At 51.1% G+C, this 27,201-nt stretch overlaps 8 protein-coding genes across 8 annotated transcripts, besides 5 other annotated features; 6 read left to right on the forward strand and 2 right to left on the reverse strand.

The window, feature by feature from the left end:
- The first annotated feature begins 10 nt into the window (after window positions 1-10).
- Window positions 11-38: a microsatellite.
- Window positions 39-360: 322 nt separating this feature from the next.
- On the forward strand, window positions 361-4,883 carry NFIA_013010 (putative TMEM1 family protein; the record flags this gene model as incomplete). The annotated part of the gene is made up of 4 exons (XM_001264508.1): window positions 361-400; window positions 484-3,056; window positions 3,109-4,188; window positions 4,245-4,883. The coding sequence occupies 4 exons, from the start codon at window positions 361-363 to the stop codon at window positions 4,881-4,883; spliced, it is 4,332 nt and encodes a 1,443-aa protein (XP_001264509.1).
- A 2,814-nt stretch (window positions 4,884-7,697) lies between these two features.
- NFIA_013020 (oleate delta-12 desaturase odeA) lies at window positions 7,698-9,172 on the forward strand (the record flags this gene model as incomplete). The annotated part of the gene is made up of 2 exons (XM_001264509.1): window positions 7,698-8,697; window positions 8,763-9,172. 2 exons carry the CDS (start codon window positions 7,698-7,700, stop codon window positions 9,170-9,172), a joined length of 1,410 nt encoding a protein of 469 aa, XP_001264510.1.
- A 195-nt stretch (window positions 9,173-9,367) lies between these two features.
- Window positions 9,368-9,394: a microsatellite.
- Window positions 9,368-9,395: a microsatellite.
- A 466-nt stretch (window positions 9,396-9,861) lies between these two features.
- On the reverse strand, window positions 9,862-12,380 carry NFIA_013030 (putative DNA repair protein (Rad57); the record flags this gene model as incomplete). Its single annotated transcript, XM_001264510.1, has 3 exons — window positions 9,862-11,179; window positions 11,237-11,708; window positions 11,837-12,380. 3 exons carry the CDS (start codon window positions 12,378-12,380, stop codon window positions 9,862-9,864), a joined length of 2,334 nt encoding a protein of 777 aa, XP_001264511.1.
- Window positions 12,381-12,978: 598 nt separating this feature from the next.
- NFIA_013040 (aromatic alcohol reductase) lies at window positions 12,979-14,027 on the forward strand (the record flags this gene model as incomplete). Its single annotated transcript, XM_001264511.1, has 3 exons — window positions 12,979-13,213; window positions 13,268-13,631; window positions 13,682-14,027. The coding sequence occupies 3 exons, from the start codon at window positions 12,979-12,981 to the stop codon at window positions 14,025-14,027; spliced, it is 945 nt and encodes a 314-aa protein (XP_001264512.1).
- A 674-nt stretch (window positions 14,028-14,701) lies between these two features.
- Window positions 14,702-14,789: a microsatellite.
- A 4,151-nt stretch (window positions 14,790-18,940) lies between these two features.
- veA (sexual development activator VeA) lies at window positions 18,941-20,722 on the forward strand (the record flags this gene model as incomplete). Its single annotated transcript, XM_001264512.1, has 2 exons — window positions 18,941-19,088; window positions 19,158-20,722. The coding sequence occupies 2 exons, from the start codon at window positions 18,941-18,943 to the stop codon at window positions 20,720-20,722; spliced, it is 1,713 nt and encodes a 570-aa protein (XP_001264513.1).
- Window positions 20,723-21,670: 948 nt separating this feature from the next.
- Window positions 21,671-21,718: a microsatellite.
- Window positions 21,719-22,004: 286 nt separating this feature from the next.
- NFIA_013060 (putative nuclear RNA binding protein) lies at window positions 22,005-23,993 on the forward strand (the record flags this gene model as incomplete). The annotated part of the gene is made up of 1 exon (XM_001264513.1): window positions 22,005-23,993. One exon carries the CDS (start codon window positions 22,005-22,007, stop codon window positions 23,991-23,993), a length of 1,989 nt encoding a protein of 662 aa, XP_001264514.1.
- An 859-nt stretch (window positions 23,994-24,852) lies between these two features.
- NFIA_013070 (uncharacterized protein) lies at window positions 24,853-25,574 on the forward strand (the record flags this gene model as incomplete). Its single annotated transcript, XM_001264514.1, has 2 exons — window positions 24,853-24,885; window positions 25,158-25,574. 2 exons carry the CDS (start codon window positions 24,853-24,855, stop codon window positions 25,572-25,574), a joined length of 450 nt encoding a protein of 149 aa, XP_001264515.1.
- Window positions 25,575-25,713: 139 nt separating this feature from the next.
- On the reverse strand, window positions 25,714-26,666 carry NFIA_013080 (aromatic alcohol reductase; the record flags this gene model as incomplete). Its single annotated transcript, XM_001264515.1, has 2 exons — window positions 25,714-26,583; window positions 26,640-26,666. 2 exons carry the CDS (start codon window positions 26,664-26,666, stop codon window positions 25,714-25,716), a joined length of 897 nt encoding a protein of 298 aa, XP_001264516.1.
- Window positions 26,667-27,201: the final 535 nt, after the last annotated feature.

Genomic DNA, 27,201 nt, shown 5'->3' on the forward strand with positions numbered 1-27,201 from the left:
ATATGGGACGAAAATGAGCCTACGAAAAATGAGCCTACGTATGCTTAGGGTCTTCAAGGCAAAATTTGTATAGTTACAGTTGGCGCTGATAGAACACTAGTCAGTAGTCTGTTTTGTCATTTGAAATGCGAGGGCCATCGAGTGTCTTCTCCGTATGAACAATGCCAAGAGATGTACCTAGTATGCGGAGAGGCTCGACCGCCTTCCCGCCAGAGGAACAGACACCTGGATAGTGCCTCCTGAATGAAGCGTACACCAGTGCTAAGGTACCTACCTTGCCGCTCATTGTTGAAATTGGTCCTCTAGAGCGGAATGTCACTAAGGTTCCTTGTGTCACGTCCCGAATAGCGCTCGGGAAATATGGAGACTTCATCACAGGCAAGCTCGAGCAGTGTTACCGGTATGTCGGGACGAGTAACCAACCCTCCGCCGGAGTTGACCACGCACTTTTAACTGACAAGTTACATTTTGAATGTCCTACAGTCGAGTATACCGATCCGTCGGGACTGTTTCCACTCGTTGAACCCGTCATCGAAGATAAGCTCCCACTCAAGAACCTCCACTGGAAATCGCCCACCCGCCCCGTTCGATCTATCGAGTCGCTCCGCATCGGCTTCGTTCCAGCCCAGCTTGAGACAGACGAGCGCAAGCCGTCGAGCGATACCTCCAGGAGTGCCCCGGTGGCTCACCGACGCCATCAGATCCCTGGTCTGCGTCAAACACCGTACTTGAAAATCTACCTCCTCCGCTGCGATGACAACGACACCTACAAGGCAACCGCTCGCAAGGCCCTGCGGGACTGGATCAAGGCCCACGCGTCGACGCCGCAGGCCGGCGCCTCGGCAGCAAGCAATCAGGAGAAGCACGATGCGTTTGAGTGGTTGATCGTGCACGTGGTGCAAGACGGCGACGGCACGGAGAAGGCCGCGCCGGCGTCGAAATGGGGCCGGAGCACCACGACCGTCCTCGAGAAGATCAAGGCGGATTTCAATGCGTCATCCAAGTCGGCTGTTGACCGGGTGGCGCAGTTGCGTTTGCCCCGGCCAGGGAGCACGCAGCGGCCGGCTGAGCTGGCGGATCAGGTGGAGGACTTAGTGGAGAAGATGAAGAATGCCATTCTGGCGTCTTTTGATCTCCGCGTGGCGCAGTATGAGGAGGATATCAAGGAGAAAGACTCGCAGCGGAGTCTGCCCGGTTGGAATTTCTGCACGTTCTTTATACTCAAGGAGGGGCTTGCGAGGGGCTTCGAGAATGTGGGTTTGTTCGAGGATGCGCTGGTCGGGTACGATGAGCTCTCTGTGGGGTTGGATACGGCAATTCACGAGCAGCTTCAGGGTACCGGTGATCAGCATGGAGGTGCTTTCTTGACTGTCAGCAAGGACTGGCAGGAGAAAGCTAAGGCCGCTTTGGAGGAGGCGGGCTCGGCGCCCTCTGATGTGGATGACGCCGAGAAGTCGGTCGCTGTTGGAGAAATTGACCCCGAGGACTTTCCGCTAGATTCAAATCGAAAGCCTTACCGGGAGATGATTCTCGCCAGCGATATCTCGATATTTGATTTCCGCACATATGTCTTCTCCCGGCAGCTGACCTTGCTCCTGAGAGCCGCAAGAGCGCCGTCCTTGGTTGCGACAGAGGCCGGCGCAAGCCAGAAAGGGAAGGGGGATAAGAAACCCGAAGATTTGATGCTTCTCTCCGAGCTTTGTGAGAGAGCCGCCGATTTTATTACCCTCGCCGCACGTACGCTGAGAGTCGACCTCGAATCCGGCTTGGCTGATGTGGATCATCCGTCCAAGACGGACCTCATAAACAACCTGGTATCGTCCTGGGCCTATGCTGCAGCAAGCCAGGTCTTGGTTCAGACATACACACCGAAGCTCACATTGCCTGAACCTTCCCTTCATGCTATGAGCAAGGCTGTGGTGGCCACCAGCACCCCGGAACCCAAGCCCGAGGTCCCCAGACGCTCTAGCTCATTGATGTCTCCAGTCACAACTCGCCCTGGCCGTTCTAACAGCCACGGTATTCCGCTCCCAGATACTCTTGCCAATACCGCTCGCCCAGACCACGAATCACAGAAGCCTATACCTTCCTTTATCCCAAAGACCGGTTCCGAGCAATTAGCCAGTGGGAGAGGGGAACTCTTTTCGCTCGCACGACGCCTTTTGGAAGAAATCGCTTGCAGATGTGGTTGGAACGAGAAGTGGAAGGATCTGGGGCTACTTTTCGACGACCAAGGTCAAGGCGAGGACGAGATGACCGAAGTTTCCTTAGATGGTGAGACGGAAGAGAAGCCGGACGAGAAGCCGAAGGGAGAGTCTCTGGTTTCGAATCCTCTTTTTGGAATTGATCTTCTTGAGCTAAGGACTGCTCTGCGATCGAGAAAGACTTTCCGCTCTCATTACGAGCAGCTTACGGACTTGGTGTATCGGCACTATGTTATGGCGAACCGCACATATTCAGCCCAGACGGCTCTCGCCGACATGGCTCTTCTACGTTATCGACAGAATGATTACACCGCGGCGGCCTCATATTTCCACCAAATCATCCCATTCTACGGGACCAAGAATTGGATTTTACTGGAAGGAATCATGCTCGAAATGTATGCCAGATGTCTCGAAGAGCTGAAACGAAGCGAGGAGTACGTACGAACGATGTTGCGGCTTCTTGCCAAATTCGCCGTGCACGCGCACTCGGGTTTGACTGCGCGGGAGAAGACGCTCGACGCTTCTTCCATCTTTACGGAACAGAGCCCGGTTTCCCGGTACGTGGAGAAACTCTTCGAAGCCTCTGGCACGCTTCAAAAGGAAGTCTCGGCTCCTTTCGCCGACTTCTTTGCAGACTTGGAGGTGAAACCGATCATCATTCATTACGGTGACAAGGATGGATTTCAGATGCAACTTAGCCTGCGGTTTTTACTAGGAAAACGAATCGAGATTGATTCGATGAAGGTGCGGCTTGTCAGTGCGAGCGGACCGCATAGCAACGAGCACTGGATAGAAACTGCCACTAAGGCGATTATCAAGTCGTCGCCCACGAAGGTTCTCGTTGACTCTACGGTAAGCCTTTTCGACCCATCGAAACTTCTTACATTTACTGAACTCATGGAAGGCTACTTTGCAAGGAAAGTACTTTGTGGACCGCCTGGAACTGCGAGCTGGCAACATCCTCTTCACACTAGCCGGCGGAACGCACCCGGCCCTTCCTGTAGGCTTTAGGGAGGTGCTCGACGCCGAAGAGGTCGATAGTCGGCCCTATGTCTACTGCTTCCCACGACCCGAGGGATTGCAGGCCAAGATCACATCTCCTCATGTAGTCAATTTGGAGCAAATGCGGACGCTCGAGCTGGAGCTCTACAGCGGGCGCAATAACGTCAAGACTGGCACGATTCGCGTACGGCCTGCCACGGCTGGTCTTCGACTGAGGGTAGCAGAGGCAGAGGTGGTGGAAGGAAGTGTCACCATCTCCACAAATAGCGAGTCTGGGAACATTGGGATTACGCAGTTGGAACCGCAGTCCATACTGCGGCTTCGTATTCCTTATACGGTCGAAGAGGTTCATCCGATGCTGTCCACAAGGGCAGAGGTCTCCTACGAGACGGAGAGCGGTCGCTTCTCTTACAGTTCTCTTCATAACATTGTTTCCGCTCTACCGATCAGCGTCAACGTGCAAGACATCTTCAAGGACCAAGTTCTTTTCTCTCGATTTACCGTCAGTCCAGCGATGATGATCCCCCTTCGAATTCTAAAATGCAGTATCCCCAGCTCCGATGTCTACGAGGTTCAGTCGCACGTGAAGGACTCCGTGGCAATGGACGTATTTCCAAAGCAGCCAGCGTCCTTATTATACAGAATCCAGCAGCGAAAGGATAGTGTTACTTCACCAGGTTCAAGACGCTCTCTCCGCCTCAGTGTCGAGTTTACTTGTGTGGACGACGAATGTCTGGACGCGGTCGAATCGAGGTTCAAGAGCAGTATTGGCGACAGTGATTTCCGCCAGTATACCACCTTGCTCACATCTCATATTGTGCAAGCGTTCCGCACGCAACTGTCAACTGCAGACATGGAAGTGGTCGGGCTCATCCGCGAGCTGAGGACGCTGTCATATGCGAATGTTGGATGGGATGGACTGCTCGGTGCACTCAAGGAGCCAGTCGACGGTTTAAAAGCATGGCTCATGACATGGCACCAGGTGAGTGCAGTTTATCCAATATGACTCGATGTGAGTGCCGACTAACATCCGACCAGAACAATCCCATCATTTCGCTACCCAAACAGCCAACGATACTCAGTCGTCGAATCGTGATCCCTGTTGACATACCCGAGATCCAAGTACTGCACACCGCGGAATTGCGACTCAAGAATCTCGCTGATCAGCCGAGACACGCGGCCGTCGGTCAGATGATTGCGGCCGAACTCGTTCTACGTCATACACGGAGATGGAGCTCGCCTGAGACTCGCGAGAACGCGGGGGGTACGCTGGAGTTTTCCTACGAGATTCATGCCAACCCGGAACTGTGGCTCGTTGGAGGACGCAGACGAGGAAACTTTGTCGCGTCTGAGAACAAAACACAAACATTTGCCGTCATGCTACTCCCCCAAAAAGCGGGCCATCTCCTCCTTCCGGGGCTGGAGATCAAAAGTTACGTCCCCGCGGCGCCACCCTCTACGGCGACGACGAGCCAACCGGGAAATCCAGCTGCGGGTGGTGCGCCATCCCTGCAGCGACGACAGATCCCGAGCGAGATCGATTACCGCAATCATGGAGAGACTGTGTTGGTGCTCCCTGATCTACGGCAGACGACAGTCAGTCTCAGCCCAGCAGGGGGAGGGCATGGGGGCTCGTGGTTGATAAATTCAGAGAGTCGAAATGAGGTACATGCATGATGATGTTAATGATGTTGTAACTGTGTAACCTAGCGATCCCAGCATGGAGATATCAAGATGAAAGTATAGATAGACAAATGGCTGTGCACCAGTTCAATATCCATAGTAGGGCCAAATTTGCAAAGGACGAAAAATACACAGAAGGCCACTGGTGACTAAGCATCCGCTTTTAGTTAATTGATTATTGTATTTTTTTAACCTCTTCACAAGAAATTCTAGTTTTGGCTGTTGGCAAGTCAGACAGACCCACCACCGGGTCATCCCATCCTCAACAAAATGGCTCCGCCCCAACAGTTTACTGCGACTTCCTCCGGACGCAACGACGAAGAATGAGAAATCAAACCCGAGATCTCTGGTGATTACTCCGTACTCCGTACAGATTTGGTCTATCTTTTTCAGAGAAGTCCATTGCATAGTGATGAGGTATTCAATGCCAGCATTGAGACTGCCTATTCATGAGAAATCGATAGAGGGCATGTCGTGGCATTCCTTACTGACCTGTTGAGCTTTCCGAGAAGATCGGAGCGTGATCTACTATGATATTACCATAGTAAGCAAGGTCTGCATCACATGCATTGCCTCGATCACGAATCTTACAAAGGTCGAAAGGAAGAATGTATCTACAGAATAAACCTGACGCCTGCAATTGTCCGGAGTAGACCAGTGACCACTAGCAAGGCCCTATAAGCTAGCCGCGCCTTAGTACGATCGACATTAAACCTTGACGGGTCTAGGCCGGTTGCTATTGGTGAGACTGAGGTTGATCTGTTTTGTGCATTATGTAAGCCATCGCTTGCATCAAGTAAGCTCGGTTCAACATGGAGGATGCTACATTGTTTCTAGCAGTAAGTCTGAGCAAGGGCGTTCATGGCGTTTCAATCCCACTCATGTGAGAGTGAGGATGAGTTTCACATGCTATTGAGATGGGATGATGTTCGCGAAATCTTGGTCTCTGGAGTCGGTGTCAAACTTGGAGATGTTCTAGAAGGTCAATGGGGAACTGGTATGGATCTATTACCTATACTCCGAATCATCTCCGACCCCACGATTTACAAGTCAGTTGTCGCTACGGAGTATTTAAATAATGCCGTCCAAGTAAGAACAAGGAGTCAAGTGTCAACACATCCGCAGGCAAAGCCGCAGACACTTTCTCCATACTTACTCCGTTGGAGAATTGCATATGATACCTCGGAGAAGATCTCTCCTTCCTGAGCTGGCACTATAAGGCAATGATACGGATTCGTGCACGCCAAGACTGTTGAGAAGCCAATTCCCTTTGGCCGGCAGTGGATCATCACTAACATGTACGATTGGGTTTTCAAAAGGCGGTGAGACGCCACCCCGGTATCTGTACCTGGTCCGGAATGCCACTAGTATTTTTCCCTTTGCCCCCCATGTCTGCCACATGGTAATCTCATAGAACCCATTTCCATTCAGCTGTGGCTGAACATCGCTTACAGAAAATAAGGCCTAGGTAGACTAGGGAGTATAGACTCTAGAATTGATTTAGCCAGAGACCACGGCTCAAGCTCAAGGTGGCCTGATTCGGAACACCTATCGGACGCCGATAATGCCTCAACGTTGATTGGTGAGAAGGTAGATAGTAGATAGTAGAGTCTGTCATCTGTCGATGACTTGCGGAGTAGTCTAGGTATCATTCGTAACTTGAGATAGAGACAAGTGGCGCATTCAATCCCACCTGAGCTGCAGAACTCGCATGTTCATATGCAAACTGCAGTTCAAGAGCGAGCTGAACTCAAATGCAGCTACGGAGTACTCCTTACGCCAATCATGGCCAATGCTGCCTCGGGAGAACCGAAGCAAGAAATATATGGGCCATTCCGGCGATCTGCACAGGACTAGACTTGACAGACTGGTTAGCCGAGTGCTGACTGCTGATGAATGCGTCCAGCTTTGGTGGGCTAGATACCACCTTACTTGAATCCATGATCATCACATTCTCAAAACCCAGGTCGCCGTCTGGGGCGAATTTTACAGATTTTCAAAGTAAAGAAAATCCAGAATTGAAAAAATGTCAAAACCTGCATTGGTATGACAGGGGTTACCCGTGCTCAAAGAGCTCACCGGCCAATCGTTCTTCAAGGATATGGTCAAAATTACCGTGGTAGTCAATGCTCTCCACTTGAGAATTACCCCCCAATACCAACCCAAACCCATGGAAGGGCTTTATCAAATTGAATGTCTACCACCTAAATAGGTATCCCAAAATCCATCAGATCGTCAAATCAATTGGGGACACGGGAATAGGTTGTTCTCGTCGCGTTTTCTTTTTTTTGCCTTCTGAAATTTCGGTCCGTTTGTTTTTCTTTGGCCATTTCATCCCCTGTGATCTTCTTTATTGCCCCCCTCCTCTGTTCCTCCTCTGTTGCTGGTCTGCTCTCTTAACCGCCAGTCTCCCTCCTCCTTGTCTCCTTGTTGACCTCCTCTTGCTTTGTCCAAAGGAGTGCAGAGGAATTCACGACCAGATCATTCACTTTATCCTTCTGACCTTGTCAGCCTTCCACCACAGAAGTCAGAAAGGCTTCGAGACTTTGTAATCCTCCACTGAAGCCGATTCACTGGGTGAGTGGTAGCTTGAACTTGTCCCTCACATAACCTTTTTTTGTCAAGTCGACGAGGGAGGTACTCTCGGTCCTTCCAAGACTTGTCCTTGACGTCTTCCATCATTTCACCTTCCCATTGACTTGATATTGGCCACCGATCATATGCGACTTTCTTGCATGGACTGACACGGTTGACAGTATTCGTCCCTCGTACCAACCCAGTCTACACCAGCAGCTCGGTCCTGTCAACATGTCCTCGACGGCTCTTCCCAAGCGCGTTGCGCTGCATCGCAACCCAACCACGGACTCCTCCGTCCCCAGCTCCGTCTCTCACTCTCCTTTCGACAGTCCTCGTCAGTCCCCTTCGTCGACGTCGCTCTCCTCAATGGCTTCGGATGCCGAGAACACCAGCGGCAAGATGATCGACACCTATGGTAACGAGTTCAAGATTCCCGATTACACCATCAAGCAGATCCGGGATGCCATCCCTGCTCACTGCTACCAACGCTCGGCTGTCACGAGTTTGTACTATGTCTTCCGGGACATGGCCATCCTTGCGACTGTCTTCTATGTCTTCCACAACTATGTCACCCCCGAGACCGTGCCCTCCATGCCGGTGCGCGTCGTCCTGTGGGCCATTTACACCATCATTCAGGGTCTGGTCGGAACCGGTGTTTGGGTTCTGGCACACGAGTGCGGTCACCAGGCTTTCTCTCCTTCCAAGGTCTTGAACGACACTGTTGGATGGATCTGCCACTCTCTTCTGCTCGTCCCTTACTTCTCCTGGAAGATCTCCCACGGCAAGCACCACAAGGCCACCGGTAACATTGCTCGCGATATGGTCTTCGTTCCCAAGACCAGGGAAGAATATGCCTCTCGCATCGGCCGTGCCGTTCATGAGCTCAGTGAATTGATGGAGGAGACCCCCATCCTGACCGCGACCAACCTCGTTCTCCAGCAGCTGTTCGGATGGCCCATGTACCTCTTGACCAATGTTACCGGCCACAACAACCACGAGCGCCAGCCCGAGGGACGCGGCAAGGGCAAGCGGAACGGCTACTTTGGTGGTGTCAACCACTTCAACCCTTCCAGCCCTCTGTATGAGGCCAAGGATGCCAAGCTGATCGTCCTGAGCGATCTCGGTCTCTTCCTTGTGGGAAGCCTCCTCTACTATATCGGATCGACCTATGGCTGGCTCAACCTCCTTGTCTGGTACGGCATTCCTTATCTCTGGGTAAACCACTGGCTCGGTAAGTTCCTCTCGTCCACCACCTTTCACGGCATGGAACAGGTTTTTGCTGACTTGCAAATATAGTTGCCATCACTTTCCTTCAGCACACCGACCCCACCCTCCCCCACTACCGGCCTGAGGCCTGGGATTTCACTCGTGGAGCTGCTGCTACAATTGACCGTGACTTCGGCTTCGTTGGTCGCCACATTTTCCACGGCATCATCGAGACCCACGTTCTTCACCACTATGTCAGCACCATCCCCTTCTACCACGCTGATGAGGCCAGCGAGGCCATCCAGAAGGTCATGGGACCGCACTACCGCAGCGAGGCTCACACCGGCTGGACTGGTTTCTTCAAGGCCCTCTGGACCAGCGCTCGCACCTGCCAGTGGGTTGAGCCCACCGAGGGCGCCAAGGGCGAAAGCCAGCACGTTCTTTTCTACCGCAACATCAACGGCATCGGTGTCCCTCCTGCCAAGATTCCCGCCAAATAGAGTCTCTGTTCGTCAGTACATAGATCCTTATTCTTCTTTCTTCCCTTCTCTTTTTTTCGAGTTCCTCGCTCCGTGGTGCTCTCGCGGGATCGAATCTGACCACGACACGGGCACTCGTCATATCATAGAGCGAATGTGAGTTGTCTAAATGAAAGGCGTATCTGGAAGGGGGCAAAAAGATTATTATTATTATTATTTTTTTTTTTTTTTTTTTTTTTTTTTTCCGTCGATGTCGACTCCTGCCCGTTAATCATTCTTAATCGGGGAGTCCTGTTTGGTTGCCATGTGCTCTAGATCATCTTAACCCTTTTTCATAGCATATATTCTGCTTTCCAGCGAAGATTTGTGGATGTCCTTGTTGTATTCAAAGTCCGTCTCTTTAGACCACAGGTGAATTTAGTCAATCCAGAAAGCGATCACAAAGCTTCATCCCTTAGGACAATGAATATGGGTAGAGGAGTCGTAAGGCTGGAGAAAACAAGGAATACAAATGCGGGGACGCAGAAGAGCTTCCGCCGCCCGCCGCAGCTAGCACTAGTGGAGATATACATAACAGAGCGACCGAGTCTAGGCAGCCAAGTTCTTCATTGTAAACTATGGTACATTGATAAATCATCTACCAATATTCAGAGATATACAGAGATGCTAAGGGATCAGTAGCTTCGGGTGAATTAATTCTTGACTATCGTCTACTCTTGCGCTTCCACACTCCTCAAACCTCCCTTCCAGATGGTATATTCAACCTCATCCTGGACGTAAACGGTGGAGTTCCCGTCCTTGTCGACGGTAGTCGTCACCCTCCCGGCGGTCCAAGGCGCAAAGACCAGTTTCATAGTTCTTCGGAGCGTGCGAGGGGGAATTATGTCCGGTGCTGCCAGTTGGGGCGTGATCCGTCGCCGTACGGGTGGGACATCTGAGCTTGTTTCCAAGACGCGGTGATCGCTTTGTTGCTCCTTACTGTCTGGCGTCGGTCTAGTTGCTTCGTGCGGCTGTGAAGCTGGCGACAACAGGTCTGTGCTCTTTGGCTCGAAAGAAGGATCGAGGGTGGTCGCGATCTCCTCCTTCTTCAGGGCAATCCTGCACGCTATCTGGGACGACCAGACAAACCCCAGCGCGGGCGTCTTGTGCGTCGGCTGCCGGGAGAAGTAGTATGGTGAAGGCGGCGCGGCAGCCTGCGGCGTATCGCCCCACCCAGTGAAGAATCGTTGCTGGTGCATTAGGCTCAGTAGCTCATTGCGCACAGGGTTGCCGATCAGGTATGACCCGTCAAAGTCTTGCGGCTGCTGCTCGGACGGGTTGTCGTCCGCCATGAACGGCGAGGATGGGAAGGCTGGCGATGAGGACGGCGGTGCGATCGTGATATGAGGAGATAGTTCGGCATTGCCGGACTCTGGAGGCCTGGATCGGGCAGCGGGAAGGGGTGAAGCGATGGCTAAATCGCGGTGTAGAGGTGTCGTCGGTTGTTGTTGTGTCGATACGGGCGAGGATGAGACAATAGTATTTCCGTATGCGGCGGCGCGCCGCAATGCTGCGTTACTCTCGAGCGGATCGAAGCGGTCCGAGACTTGATTTGCGACGACAATTGCGATTTTCTTTGCGACGGCTAAGTTGCGCAGCATCTGGCCCAGTCTTGCCAGTTCCCTGGATCGTGTAGACAGGCCCAAAACGTTGTGAGATGTATGTTCTGCTCTGTAATTGGAGGTTATTGAGTCGATGACCACGAGGCCGACATCGTAGCGGGTAATCGCAACGGGCAACTGGTAGTTGAGGATATGGTCTTGGGATTCCAGGTCCATCGCGTTGATGGAGAGGATGTTCTCCAGTGTCGGGGCGCGGTCTTTCGGGAGGGTCGAAAGGTAAGGATGATACTCCAAGAGCTGCGACAGCCGCGATGTCGCCAACGGAGCCTCAGTCGAGATGTATATGGCGCCTTTCCCGAGACCTCGAGGTTCTGGAAGTTGCACCGCTAGAAGGAGACTGAGGAGAAATTGCGTCTTGCCGCTCCCACTACATCCTCGCACAGTCAGAAATAGCAAACAAGACGTATGTCGTCCGGTAGGTCACCTTTCTCCAGTCACCTCGGTCAAATAGCCGGTCGGCAGACCACCATTGAGTAGCTCATCCAACGCGGGGTCCAAAGTGCTGATCGCACTCCATCGCGACAAGTCTAGCTTGGTCGATGGACCAGGGATGAGAGTCTTTTCGATGTCATTGCTGGAGCTCGGCTCGTCAGCATCGTCCCCATCACAAGCCTCTTCAAATCCAACATCTCTGTGCAACGCCTTGACAAGTTGAGTGGTTAGCTGGCGAAGGTCCGCGGGGGGAACGTGAGCGCGTTTCGCGATTTCGAGATTATCGAGGGTGATGAGGTCGACGAGAGTAATTCTGTTTCGCTCGAGAGGGGGTATAATATGAGCGTATGATCGTGTTTGAAAGCCCGGTAGGACCGATAACAGATCCATAAGCGTGACCGAGTCAAGAGAGCAGAAGATCACAACACGTTGGGAGCGAGCGATGAGCAATTGCGGCTGTTGCGCTGACAAGCCGGCGGCCAATCAGATTCCTGGATTCACCTCTATAGTTAAGATATCACTGAACGACAACACTGAGTATAGTATTTAGAGTTCTATTCATCTCTGCTATTCCTCGACTCTCACAGTTTACTACGAAGTAATGAGCAGTCTTTGTCTGTCGAGCCACCTTCAAGAGCAGATGCAGGACCATCAACCTTGTACGATAGATCCTCCTCCCGCCAAAACTGCTTAATGCTCGTCCAATATTTCTTCTCATCCTCCAGCATCAGTGCACAATGCGGGCTGTTCCGAAACATAACTCCATTAGCTTGATATCCCTGCTCTCGAGCCGTCTCCATGTGTGACATCACATTGCGCCAGTCGACAGTGGTATCCGCTTGCGAGAACATGTACAGCCTTCGCACCTGGCGCCCCAGCACCGCCTCGTCATTCAGTTGATGCCGCAGGTTATTGACAGAACTCATAAGCCCCATGTTCTGGATGCTGGTGATCGTCCCCACGGTCGTGTACAACACAGCCCTGCCGACAAGCTGGACCAACTTACCACCCTGAGGAAGAGATAGAACAGCGGCATTGTATGATCGGCGGAAATCGGTTTCCCCAGGACAGCAATCGAAGATGACGCTTTTTAGAGGGAGGTGATGCAACCTGTCTGGGTCCGAATTTTCCTTCATGGAAAGCGCCAGCTGGATGGCCGTGTTGCATCCTCCGTGTGAGAAGACATGTAGCAGAAAATCGTTCTTGCGTCCAATTGTATCCTCGGTTTTCTGAGAGAAAATGCGGCAGATGGCTTCACAAGCTGGTTTCAACCGCGCGCGCAGCACGCTAAAGGGACGGACGGTGATATCTGGTAATGTAGTGGTAATGAGAAGAATGGATGATGCTGGAAAAAGGGCTCGATATTGCGCCACGTATTTATTGATGCGTCGAGGACTTGCTCCTCCGAGCCAGGTGCATAGAATGATGAGTGAAGGGTCAGAACTGGATTCATTGCTCTTGTAGCCAGAACCTCAATATGCCAACATCATGGCAGAGTCGGACGGCCATATATTATGGCCGTTGAGACACAATCTGTCCCATCTGGCCCTGATAATATCGCTTTGGGGGTAAGCTGGCCGCTGGCGCCCCCGCAGGCAAACACCATCTCTGGAGTAGACCCGATATCCCCGCACTAGATACCGCTTAGAAATCCGATCTTTGTCTTCCTCAACACGAAATCTTTTGTGCCTTCAATTCCCTGTATATACCTGGATCAAGTGTCCTATACTCAAAATGCCCAGTCAACTGCGTAAAATCCTAGTCCTTGGGGCAACTGGTGTCATTGGCCGATACATCGTCAAAGCTATTGCAGCGGCTGCTCCAACTTCTTTCGACCGCGTCGCTATCTTCACCTCTGAGAACACTATCAATACAAAGAAAGAACAGATCCAATGGCTCAAAGACCATGGAGTTGAGATCATCGTCGGCGACCTGACCGATGAAGCGCGCGTTCGCGAAGCTTATCAAGGTACACTGCTCTTCCCTAAACCAACCATGCTGTTCAATCTGACACAGATCCCAGGATTCGACACAATCGTAAGCTGCTTGGGTCGAAATATGATTGCTGCTCAGATCAACCTCATCCGAATCGCCGAGTCCTGCCCGAACGTCATTCGATTCTTCCCGTCCGAGTACGGCACCGACATCGAGTACGGGCCGCAGTCGGCTCACGAGAAGCCGCACCAGTTCAAGCTGCAGGTGCGGAAATTTATCCGAGAGGAGGTAAAGAGACTCGAGCACACCTACCTCGTTACGGGCCCGTACGCGGACCTCTACCTGGAGAATGCAAGCAAGTGCCCTCGCGCGGGGACGTTCGATGTCGCGAACAAGAAAGCCGTTCTACTTGGTGATGGTAATGGGCGGATCAGCCTTACAACTATGAGCGAGTACGTCGCATGGACTTATTCCTGATGTAATCCGAGCTAACGATCCCCAGCGTAGGCAAAGCCCTGGTAGCGGCGATCATCAACAACGAGGCCTCCTGCAACCAGGCGCTCAAAGTCAACTCATTCACCACAACGCCAAATGAGATCCTAGCCGAGTTTGAGCGGCAGACTCAGGCCAAGTGGGAGCGGGAGTATACGTCGCTGACGGAGCTGAAGCAGCTGGAGCAGGAGCTTTGGGAGGCGAATAATCCACTGGCGGTTGTGGCTACCTTGCGCAGGATCTGGACGGAGGGTGGGACTCTTTACGAGATGAGAGACAATGGCAAGATCCATGCGCCGGATATGGATACTTTGGAAATAGCTGTTGCGCGTGCCATTGAAGCTCAGAGTGCTTGAGAATCCGCTGTTGCACACAAGTCATAGTGTTTCGGGTCACTTTCGCCGTTGGCCCTGTCATACGCGAAGCTTAATCTAAGAATAGTTATACCGCGACATTAAATCAGCCAGTCGACTGACATTGTTGTTGACTGTATCCTTATTCCTTGTCGAAATCGAAAGAAGACTGGGGACTCTAGGAGTGGACATGTCTTGACTCTTGGTTGGATAGGAAGCGCACAGACTTAACGGCCGTCAAACCAGAGATATCTATCGTGAAAAGCGAGTAGGGTAAACAGTTTCATAGAGTTGTAGGTTTTAAGCGAACTTGTCTAAAGTACGTGGAGTACGGAGATATGGTGGTTATCTGTAGACGGGATTGGTTTACTACACCCGCCACATATAAAACGCCGGAATCACCTCCAAGAAGAGAATTTCCCTCCCAGTCAAAAGACGGTAAAAGCCGACGGAGATCTCGCTCTAACCTACTCGGTTGATGGATTAGATATTGTCCGTGCTACCTTAGTTCTTCGGATACGAGGCCTTTGCGATGCAAACTTGACAGGTCACATTTCCCGACTCGAGATCAAGGCTTCGTGTTACAGATTTGAACTCTAGAAGCGAGGGCTCACTATTCACTCGATACACAACAGACATGAGGTATTACTCTGCATGCAAATGGCGCGCTAATAGGGGTCAATGTGTCAATGTGTCATTGTGTCATTGTGTCATTGTGTCATTGTGTCATTGTGTCATTGTGTCATTGTGTCATTGTGTCATTGTGAGTGATGTACAACGGGGGCGTTGAGGAATCGACAGCTATAATTCTGCTGCTAGCCGAGAGCTGCCAAATCACGCAGGCGCTTTGAGACACCGAAATGCTTCTTACAATGAATATGGCTAGGCTCGCTTCGAAGACATAAACCAGAGTCTAGGGGTAGAATCTGGGGACTCGACCTGTTCCGTGCATGCATCCGACCACCTTATTTCGGTGCTTGGCGACCCCGTTCTGGCTTCTGAGTTGGAGCATCACACAGCTTTAACGGTTGTACTGCATAATCTTTGCTCATGACATTGCGGTATCATACCAATGGATGGCAATCGAAAGCCTTCTTGACATCATGACATATATCAGGGTGAGCAAGCTGGATAGAATACAGCAAAGTTGTTACTCGATAAGCAGAAAGGGGTGAGCTCCGTGCAGCATAAACGGCGCTACTGCGCTTGAGAGCACGGAGACCCTATCTACCGAGTACTCCATAAGAGCCTTCGGAGTTTTGACTTCTCCGTAATGATTCATCAATAGCGCTGAGCATTCATTCCTAATCAGCAAAACTACGGAGTAAGAGGGGTGGTATCATGTCATTCTGAACAGATTCCATAGCGGTTTGACTCCCAGTCCACCCCATTAAGCAGCAAAAGATACTTAGTAAGGAGTATATTGCTCGGAAAAGGTTAAAAGAAGCGATTTGTCACATTCAGGAATGCTGGAATGCTTAATCTCCTTTTCAGACTCATCTGGGATAGACCCGACAGTCTGGGTATTGGTTAGCAACATGCTTCAGAAACATGCATCCTGGACGATCGCGCTCATCCTTAATGCGAGGGGGTACTCCGTACCGAGATATGGGATTGCCTTTGCGGACTGCGGACTGCTAGTGCTGAGTGCCTGAGTGCCCGAGTTTTGTGATTGAGAACTGGAAATCAGCCACTTGTTCAATGGTATCTTGTGCTATGAGTCTACGGAGTATGCTGTAGCTGAAATCAGAATGGGCCGATTTCTCCTTTATTGGATGATGACTGGAGGGCCAATCATAGTTAGAATCTCGAATTATGTCAAAATGAAGGGAATGGCGTGCAAGCCTTGCAGAATCATTGGCCGAGTTTTGTTTGTATTCGGCCGAACTCCTGAAGTAACCTAGTTTAGGTAAAGTGCTTGGTAATTCCTTGGTAAGCTGTCTTCAAGGCTAACTAACTATTGAACAGTAGAACTACGTACATGTGTCTCTGTGATTGGTTCGTCAAGATACTGGAGATGACGATTGGATGCTGCAGAAGAAGAAATATTATTAATTAGGCTAGGACACGTTCCTTGACCGACAGATTGGTGCATTATTACTATTATTATTACTGCTGCATCAGCATACCTTTCTGGATAGTTAGTGTTGACCGATACGTAATTGGAATCCCATACAACGATCGTCGGGTCGGGTGTGATCGAGGTGGTAACAGTAACACAGCCTGAGGCAGAAAATGCAGATCTCCCGGAGCAATGTCCCAATCCAGAACAATCCGAAGACCAAAAGTCATCTACGAAACTCTCTTAAGGTAGTATTAGTTTCATCCACAGCGATACAGAGAGCGGATCTCGGACTATCACAGGCCCCTGCCCCCCTGGTCAGTCGTTAGTTGTGCACGAGGCTCTCCTCGGTTATTGCTCAGTTGACAATGTCTCAGTGTCACAATGAGGTGATGTTTGGCAATTTCCATGTCTAGAAGACGTCTGGAATGAGGAAACCACCTGTACCTTAGGCCCGTATTATTATTACTGATTGGGCCGTCTTTGTATGGGTGATAAAGAACAACCAACCAGAGGAATGTCCATGGGCGGCTTGAGGCGGGCCCGTCTCACTATTCGGTGCGGACCGCCAGAAGTGGGTTTTGTTGAAAGTTTCCGTCCGATACCCAAGAAATGATGATCATCATGACAGAAGCCGAGGAGCGACATTGGTTGGACTTTGGGACTATCACAGACTTGTCATTACTCTTACTTGATCGTATAGACAGAGGATGGTGATTCTTTTTCCGCTTGAGATCGACGCGTGGGATTTCTTTTGTCGAGACCTTAGTCTGCTGCTGATCACCTCGGTCAAGCAACATGATTCATGTAAGACCGATACCAAACAAAACCTGCTTTAACCAAAATAGACGGGTCGGACATTAACATCAAATCACCTCGACACTAACAAGGGTGTACTGCATAACCCAATTGGAAGTGTTTCCTTCAGCCAAAATTGACATGGATATCCCTGCTAGTGCTGACTTCACTTTGTCTCGTGCATTCATCCGAAGAAGCGAGGCGATTTGGCCTGTTAGGTTGCAGATTCAGTCTCACTGCGGTTTCTCAAAAACCCCCGATCCTGATGACTAGTACTACGGCTGGTCCATTTGCCAGCTGCATTGTTATTCTCTTTTTCTCGCTCCGATAAATCGACCTAAACTGATGATGATTTGCAGGAGTAGGATTTGGGATTTGGAATCACAAGACACTCTAGCTGAATTCATGAATGGACTCTATTGAAAAAGTGCTGAACAGATAGCATGCTCAGACAAATAGCTAGGTATTAATGGAGTAATCAATCCCAGATTTACAACGTGGTTGACTCCAATCCTTTTTTTCTTACAGATGTACCTGTATTATTGGAGAAGAATTCATCCACCCCGATAGTGATGAAGCCTGAGCGCCATGGATTTCTCGGCTGAAATCTGCAGACGGCGACCCTAAGACGCATAGACCACTTTCACTTCTTCGTCGTCCCGTTCTTCAGGTTTTGGGAAGAGACAAAGAGTCCGATCCGCTGGACTGGGTTATGTCAGAGCCCAATGGGAAATTAATCCTTGATTTTCGTGCAGTAACAAACACCGAAGTCAAGTCACGTGGTAATAAAAATCTTTATCTAGTTGTTCAGCAAGACATGATAGATCTGTCACTTGTTTTCGCTCTCAGACTCCCTCTCTGGTATAGCGCATTGTAAATTATCTATGCTCCTTTAATGGAATGTGCTATCTGCGCTCAGATCGGCCTCGACTTACCAGTTGCCAGTGGCTGCTCATTCGAGTTAACCGCTGCCTTAAACCTAAAGCATGGGTGGCCTCTCCAGGCTCCAATGATCGGTCATGGCTGCCCCTCTTTTCTCCACCATCCCATTCCAGTCTTCCAGACCTTTACCCAGGATCCACTGCTCTGGCTCAGTATCTGCATCAGTGCTGCATAGGTGACAATACGGAGTACTCCGTACCCATACGCAGTACCTCGACCGTACGTACTGTATTCCGGATGCTCAAGTTAATAAGGTGTTAGACACTGAACCTTCTAGTGGAAGATGAGAATATCGGCTTTTTCTCAGCTTGTCGCTTGTCCTCGATGTCTCACACTGGTTATCTTCGTCGTGACTTTCGACAGCCACTTCATTCTTTCATGGTAATAAAGAAGAGTGGGCTCCTAGCAAAGGCAACTAGGACGGAAGGATTACCCTAGGGTCGGTAGCTGTGGTTCAAGTCACTGATCATCACCTCCACATTTAACCACAGCCGGTTAGTATGGACGACACAGTCCCTGGTAAAGTGTGTACTTAGCACCAAAGTACCTCTCTAGTCCACGCCAAAAGTCGACTAACGGCACAGCCGACTTTTGCAACTCGCTCCCCCAGTCCCATGCCCCCTCCCGCTCTTTTGATATCTTCTCCATCTTCAATCTATCCAACTCTATCATCGCCCTCACCTCCAGCGCCCAGGGCTGCCGCATCTGTTGCTCACACAACACGCAACAGATCCGGCCCTTTCGGTTTTCTCTTGTTCTATGTTTCTCTATTTTCTTTTCCTTTTAACTTTTCTTCCATCGAATCTTTCTCTAGACTTTATACGTCAGCCAACTGACTAGTCCGTCCAACCGTCCTGTCAAAACCATTTTAAGTCCAACGATTCGGGAAGGAGGGAGCTCGCTTGTTGCAAATTTCGGGTCGTTTATATTATAAGACTTTGTCAATTGTCGACACAGCGCCTATCCATCTAATTATATATGTGAAAACAAGTCAGTGCCGAAAGCGATATGATGCCATCACTATAGCCATCATCTACCTCCGTGATTTCTTGATCTCGTATATACTGATCTCATCAAGTTATTCTATCTCCTTCAAATCCATTCAAGAGCCAAAATGGCGACCAGACCTCCTCTAATGCCTCCCGCGAATGAGACGGAGAGCTCCGTCAGCAGAATCACTCGCGAGGGCAAGAAGATTACATACAAGCTCAGTGTGATGCAGCAGCCGGAGCGTGCAAGAGCCTGTGGTGCTGGTGCCAAGTGTATGATCTGCTGCTGTTCACAATTGCTGTGCACTGGACGTCGAGCTAATCAATGGTGACATCTCACAGCCTCTGCCGACCGTCGACCGGTTGATCCTCCGCCTGTTGTTGAATTGCGAATCTTCGAGTCTGACCCCAATGATGATCTGCACAAGACCGACATAACCTTCGCTTACAACGCCAACTTCTTCCTATTCGCTACCTTGGATACGGCTCGTCCCATGGCGCAAGGACGACTCACCGGACCTCCAACATGCCCGGTCCTGACAGGAGTTCCGGTAGCAGGCGTAGCGTACCTCGACCGTCCACAGCAAGCCGGTTATTTCATCTTTCCTGACCTGTCCGTTCGTCACGAGGGTAGATATCGGCTGAGCTTCCACTTGTACGAAGAGATCAAGGACGTCAAGGATGCGGACAAGGACACGCCAATGCCTGACGTCAACTCGAGCATCAACTTGACCAAACCATCAGCACCCAAGTCGCATCTGAACTTCCGTCTCGAAGTCAAGTCGGTCCCGTTCACCGTCTACAGTGCCAAGAAGTTCCCTGGACTGGCCACAAGCACATCGCTCAGCCGCATCATTGCAGAGCAAGGCTGCCGAGTTCGTATTCGACGGGACGTGCGCATGAGACGCCGCGGTGAGAAGCGCACCGACGATTACGACTTCGATGATGAGAGGGTCTTTGCTACTCGGTCCGACAGATACACCACCCCTGACATGTACGCGGCGAACTCGGCCGAGCGTGCTCGTTCCACTAGCATCAGTACCACCGCTGATGCCTCCTTCCCCTATGGCTCTGATGCACAGAGACGGCCGTCTGCGAGCGATTACGGATTCCAAGGCGCGCAGCCATACCAACGATCCATTCCAGCTGCCCCCGCAGCTCCCGCTCCAGCTCCCGTTCACAACCCAGCAACTTCGGCGCAGACATCTACATATCAGTCTCACCTTTCGTTCGGAGCGACGCAAAGCCAGTATCCGGCTCCCCAACTGCCGCCAACGCCCCAGTCGGCCACTCCCACAAACACGTATTCTCCACACCCTTCCTATTCTCACTCAAGAAACCCTTCCAATGGCACCGAGTACGACGCCACTCCCTCTGGCTACCCATACCCCCAGCCACGCCTGCCGGCTGAACGTCCAAGCTATTCCAAGGCAGCCCTACCTCCTCTCCGCCTGGAGCCGCCAAAGGCACCGAACATGCAGACAAGTACTGATTCTCGCCCCTCCGACGCGAATGCATACCCTACCCTGTCGCAACCTCCGGTACCTCGTGCTCCGACTCCTGCAAACCATGTAACTTCGCTCCCGCCTCTGAAAGTTCTCTCTGGAGAATATTCCCACCCGTCTCAGCCCAACGCGCAGAGCCCGCATCACGACCTTGGTTCTGGAAAGCGTCTATTGTGGGAAACGAATCATTCCCTATCCAAGCGATCGCACGAGGAAACCTTCGGCAATGATGAGCGTCCTCTGCACAATGGCATGCGGCCTGATATGGATCAATACCCTAGCATGGGTCGGAAGCAGCCTGATTATGGCCGGCTCCCATTCTACACCGATTCGCGTGATGAGATGGCATACAAACGAGCGAATGGAAGAATGGTCATGAAGATTTCGCCTGCGCTACCATAGCGCGTTCCGGAACATTTCCAATTTATGTGACGACTTTCGAGCCAACGTGTTGGTCAGTTGAAGGATTATGTTCGTTTCGGAAGATTCAACGTCTCTCTATTGTACTCTTGTGTATTCGGCTTGGACGCCGGCAGTTTTTTCTTTTCTCTGATCTTATCCGATCATACCGGTTGCCGCCATCAGAGTTTCTTTTGTACATTCTTACTTGGCAGCTTGTCTGAGCGTGTGACTCTATACCTGCTGACAGTCAAAGCTCGATAGTTCTATCGAGCATGAGCCATGCTCTCGTACTGCTCGTTTCTTGGTTCTTTTTAGCAACTGGTGGATATTTTGGGGTTTATTTTTGGCTACTTCATTCCTTTATTTCCTGTATTTGCTTCAAAAATCTGCTGGCCGCGTCAGAGCACCGTGTCCTTTTCAGACAGTCATAGATGTTCACCCAATACGATCAATCATAAGCTCAGACACGGGATTCCTGTTCCAGTTGACATATAAGCTTGACGCGTGAGACAATCTGATTCTTGACGTATATAATCATCACCTTCAACCTTTCAGTATGACGAGCGAGCCTTCCCAAGCTACCTGCTACCATTTCACTGTTCCCACATTACATTTACAATTAGAGACTGGAGAATCAATTGGATCTATCTGCCTGACTGTGGAATGAAAAATGTCAACTGAAATCTATCGACCCATTCGCCTGTTCTCCTGCATAATTGAGTGACTGGACACAGCCGAGGGCACATGTCAGACCAAGACATTCATTTCCAACGGTCTCGTCTAAGGAGAATTCCCTGCGGACGCGAGGCATTCGAGTCAACATCTTTGTGTTCGTTTATTTCAGTCTCCGGGTACTCATGGATAGAAATGGTCTTTATCTCTGAAGCCGCTATTTAATCGAAACCCATCGCGCGCGCTTGGCGCATAGTTGATCAGACCTCGGATGTAAACAAGACCATCAACAATAACAACACATCACAACATAACAACAACAACTCCCCCGCCTTCTAGCCCCGGAGACCGGTGGTCTTTGCCTTTGGCACTCTCCTACTCCAGGTGTATCATTATGATCGTTCTATATGTTTGCAGTCTCTAACATATCATTGACCACGAGTATTGAGGGCGGTCAGTCGACATGACGGCGAGGGAGATTGATGCGGAGGTTTGTCTTATGAACCCTTTCTTGGCTACATATTGCCTGTCCCCCCGCGCCCTTGCGCGTCACTATCCCACGTTGCGGTCCATTGATCACAACAGCTTTACTCATCGATTTCGTTGCTAGATGTCCTACGTCCAGGTGCACCTGGAGAGCGACCCCCACCAAGCGGACCGCCAGTTGCAAGAAGCCGTCCACTCGACTTACAGACGCTCCAATGGCTACCCGTCCCATTCTCGCAAGCATTCGCGCAGCTCTGCCGCGGACTCGGACTGGCCGTCGGACGAATCTGGACGCTTCGACGACGCAGAGGAATCTGATGTAGACGAGCAACCTCCCCACTCGCCGTCCGCGCACTCATCCAAGCGGCGCCGTTCAAACGATTGGCCGCTCCAACCCGGCGAAGAGAATCCCGCACCAAAGGACAATGGAAATCACCGCTGGCCGTTCAAGAACTCGAGTTATGGCTCACCTCGTCGAACCGGACGGCAGGGAGGTGGCGGGGATAAATCGAGCCGTGGCCGACCGTCTCGCTTCATCGAGGCGCACATGAACGACAGCGTGAGCGAAAAGCCGCCTAGTATCTTCATACGCGGGGACGCGGGCGCATCCGGGCAGAATGATAGCGGTGCAGGTCAGAGGTCATCTGGTATCTTTCGGTTTGGGAGGGCGATTGCATCGGCGTTCAATCCGCTTGGGGTGTGGGGGAATGTGTCTGATATCTGGCGCGGCTCGCAGTCCGAGCATCGGCCGGAAGGAGATGCCAGAGCGCAGGCGGAGAAGGCGTATGCAGAGCTTAAGAAGGCAGGCTACAAGGGGACTGTCAAGGGAAGCTATATGCAGAGCATGCAGACGAGTGCGCCTGTTGCGGAACAGCATTCTCGTAGAGCGAGTCAGGCGCAGTCGGACGGCAGCAAGACTTTGGGGCGTCACTCGAGACAGGATTCCACAGAAGGATACGGGTCTGGAAGCTCGATTCGGAGTTCATTGCAGGAACTACGCAAGGCCAAGTCGTCGCTAGGCATTCCCTATATCAAGCGAGGATCTGAGGACTTGGATCGTCCCGAAGTGCGCAAATCGCGATCCCGCAAGGAGCTACAGAAGCAGACCAAGCTGCTGAAGCGGGTCAGTGATCTTGAGGGGAAGCTTGAACGTGCAAGGCGCGAGCTGCGCGAATTGACGGGCGAGGAGGAGGAGGAGGAGCCGGTAAGGACACTCTGCCAGGAGAGACCCTATCATCGACCGTTCGTGCCCGGAGCCCTCCCAACGCTACCTTCGGAGCGATTCTACGAAAATGATGCCACAACAGTGCCTGATTCGCAAGCAGTCGAGCTAGCGGCTTTGTCCGAGACGTCTGGGAATGTCCGACGAGTGGCTGAGAGCCAGGGAAACGGATTGGCGACTGTGGAAAGCCCATCCCTCAAGAGAAAGTCGCCGGATCCAAAGTCAGTCCGTGACAAGGTCCATCAAATGACTGAGGATTCTCCTAACAAGAAATCTCAGTATGAAGAACCCGCCCGTTCTCACGAAACCAACACACCCCGAAAGGCGACCAAAATGGGAAAGAGTGACAGTCCTGGATCTGTCGAGCGGAAGCGGGCGCAAGATCAATCCCAGCAAGAAGAGCACGAATATCGAGGAAGAAACCAACACCAACCTCGACTACGCTCAAACACACGCTCGCCCTCCACCCATAGACGAAGATCAACCTCGCGGAGTCGAACGACGCCATGTCTCCGCATGAAGCAAGGACGCTCAGATCTTCGCTCCGCCGGCTCCAGTGCCAGTGAGAACCATCTCAATGAGCACAAGAAGCAACCGAACGGCGAGAACGAGCCTCAACAGGAGCCTTACCTGGACTATCCGATCGTAGATCTGAGGGAACTGGACGACATGACCGGCGCTCCCACTCCAACGTCCACCCCCAGCCGCGGCTATTTGCACGAGCGTATCCCGCCTGTGCCTCCACTCCCGAAGAACCTAGCTGCCACCGCTGCAAAGGTAGATAGACGGCTAGCCAGGGAGCTCTGGAAGGTGAAGAACGCACAGCTGCAGAACTCGGGCCAGACGCAACCTAAGGACGAGGACTTTCGATGGCCCGAGGATATTTTCTGATGCCTCAGTGCAACTGATAAGATATTGATGTAACGAATCATGACGATATGACTACGACAGATGACAGCAACTTGGCTATCCAGCTTGGGCTGGTGCTGACACTACACAATAAAATTAAAATGAGAAAAAAAACCTGAAAAAGGAGAAACCTGGTTGACTTACTCCGAGATCCATCAGGTATTGGAGGGATCCTGCATCCAGTGATGGACAATGGTATACCATGCTGGGTTGCCTTGGAGTTCCGCTGGTGGAAGGATAAGGAGTTGTCAATGTCTTTCCTTTGTGACGTAACTGATGTTTTGAATATGGAGTCTTCATATGAAAGTTCCTGAGTAAATATTGTAGGCTATCCATCCTTGACCTCGAACAGTACAGCCTCTTCCTTTAGTTTAATGACATGTCAGCGTGACGAGGAGAATTGTCTATTCTATTCTATCGATCTATGGAGTATACCCACCTGACTCAGTATATACAGCTATGGACACCCACTCGCAGGATAATTACGGCTACTATTAACACCACCCCCAGTAATACGCACAATCTCAAACGTAAAACCCCGACACAACCCCTCCCCACAGAGAATATAATAGTCGCTAGCATTTGCGCCAGTTGAGCCGACGACATTCCGGAAGCTCACATTCTCAATCAGCACCTTGTTGGACGGACACCCCGTCGGGCCCCCATTCAGATAACCCTGCTGCACGTCGTCCTTCAATTGTGAATTCTCCTGAAGAATCCGATTAATTTGCGGAGAAATCTGGGGAAACGTGGAGATTGATCAGTCCTTCAATCAGAATCTACCCCTGAAAAAGAAGCCTCCCAAAGCTTAGGTTCGGCTCGGCAGAAGGTGGATCTATCAATGCCGATCACCGATATGGAAATTGAGATATTAGTACGTGGACAACCCCTGGTAGTATATCTTCCTCACAAGTATAATCATCATCTGTTGTATGCCTGATGCTTCTTAGGGTTCTGCAAGTCAGCTGATCTAGGTCTCCTACAAAAGTCTATATTTCATGCCTCAGGCTCTATAACTGGTGGCAACTGGCAAGCACGTCATTGTTTGCTAGATACACTCGTGACACTCGGAGGTGTGCGTCTCAATAGATCTGGGAACCTCCATTTCATCTGGCTGTACCCATAATGAATGAAAACATAAGCCAGCTGCTCACCGCTCCATCCAAGCCAATCATCCTGACAGAACGCAACGACTGGCCAGCTTGGTACAAGGAAATCCGGCTGGCGTCCATGTGCAAGAACATCTGGCCATATGTCGACCCTGACACTAAAGACCCCCCAGCTGTGCCGGATGAGCCCGCCCTTCCAGCTTACGGAGACTTTCAGATAGGCGCTCTGCGGTATTCGGATCTGGATGAAAAGAACCGGGTTGGATATGATCATGCCTTGCGGGTATATCTGTGGATGAGAGACGATGTGCGACGGATCCGGGGCGATGTTGCCTATATCGCTCTTGTGATTGCGACCTCGGTGTCGAAGTATGCCCGTGGCTTCATTGTGGATGAAGACGATCCGAGGGAGATGTTGAGGTTGTTGAAGGGGCCGTTTGAACCTAGCTTTTAGTTGTCCTGCGTCTCTGTTTGGATGAGGTTATAGTTGCGTTTGTCACATCAGAGCAAGAGAATGTATATCCTTAGAAGAGCTATCTTCTAGTATAATGGCATACTGACAATCTGCGAGGATAGTAAAGGTCTACATACAACTACTTCGTGGACCTGGACACAATCTCCTGCAGCTCCTCCTTGCTAAGCGTTTTCAGTCCCAGCAGATCATTACTGAGACTCTCAGCAGGGAAAAGACTGCCGCACCCTTTCCCGAAAATGGCTCGCCTGAGGAAATTGAACACAAACACCCCGGGGTTAGGGTTCGGTTTGGCGAGCTCGGCATAACCCTCTTCCTCCAGCTCTGCCGTGCTGATGGACTTTGTGGGCAACTGCTTGCCCGAGAGCTTCAGCAGCTCGCTCTGAGAGACATCAATTTCACGGATGTACACTGTGCGATTTGTCGTGGCCTCGAGGTTGTTGATTATGCCAACAACCCCCTTGGCTGTTCCCGCGAGCGTCGTCGCGCTGAACTTTCGTTCACCCTCATCATATAGCTCTACTTCTGGACCCCGCCAGTTAAGCAGGAACTCGACTGTCAGACCCCAGTCGAGGAAGGGGCCATTGATCAGGAGGGTGTAGGAGAACGAGCCTGCAGACTCGGCTGCTTTCTGCTGAAGGTATTTCTGGATGGCGACCTTGTCCTGGTAGACTGGGAGCTTGGCTGCAGTGGCGTTGGTTGTGTCGGAGCCAAACTCTGAGGGGATAAAGCGCTGGACCTGGGCTGCGATGGCTGCGTCTATCAATTGGAGATGAATGTCTCGGGGGATAGCTCCGAGGGTGTTGACGACTACATCTTGGCCTTCCAGGGCTGCTGTCAAGGAGTCCAAGGAGGTGTAGTCAACTGGTACCACACGAGCTTGGCCGAAGTTGTTGTTGCTTCTGTCACTTTCAGCCCTGGTCAAGACAGTCACCTCGAAGCCGGCGCTGAGCAGGGCGTTGAGTACAGCCGGGCCAAGGTTGCCAGTGGCCTGCAAACGTATGTTAGCAACGCTTGACAATAGAATCTGTTGGTTGATGTGCTTACTCCCGCAATGGCTACTTTCGGCGACATTTGGCAATGATATTTGTTAGTTGGTGAAGGTTAAAAGATAGATGAGTTGAGGATTTCTCAGACAAGGCTGTTCCTCCGTATGGAAAGCAATATAGCTTTATAACTTGTCATGTGTAGCACCATGTCATCTCATCATTCCCGTGAATGATGCCATTCAATATCACTATCCCTATCCCTGGATTTGTCAACCCATGGCCGATATTGTCATTTTCCGCCTAGTAAAACCGCAGGATATCTCGGATCCCGATTGAGACGTCAGAATCCAACGTCTCCAGAAGGGATGTGACAGAACCTGATTGCTAATTAATCTCCAAGATGACGTGTACAGCCCATATCATCAGACATCAGTATGGTTAAGGTGACGGGCTTATTCCGCTCAGAATTACTAAGGATACCTGATGCTTTGTAATCGCTTCGGCTGGATGATTTTCCGGTAAATCAGGCTCCCCGCTTTCTGGCCAATCAACTTTCATGTTTGTCCTCCAGCAGATTTCCCAACCTCGCGTGCATTGTTCCATTGCATACATGCAATCAA

The sequence above is a fragment of the Aspergillus fischeri genome, genomic scaffold (genome assembly GCF_000149645.3).
Source record: "Aspergillus fischeri NRRL 181 1099437636249 genomic scaffold, whole genome shotgun sequence".
Lineage (NCBI taxonomy): Eukaryota > Fungi > Ascomycota > Eurotiomycetes > Eurotiales > Aspergillaceae > Aspergillus > Aspergillus fischeri.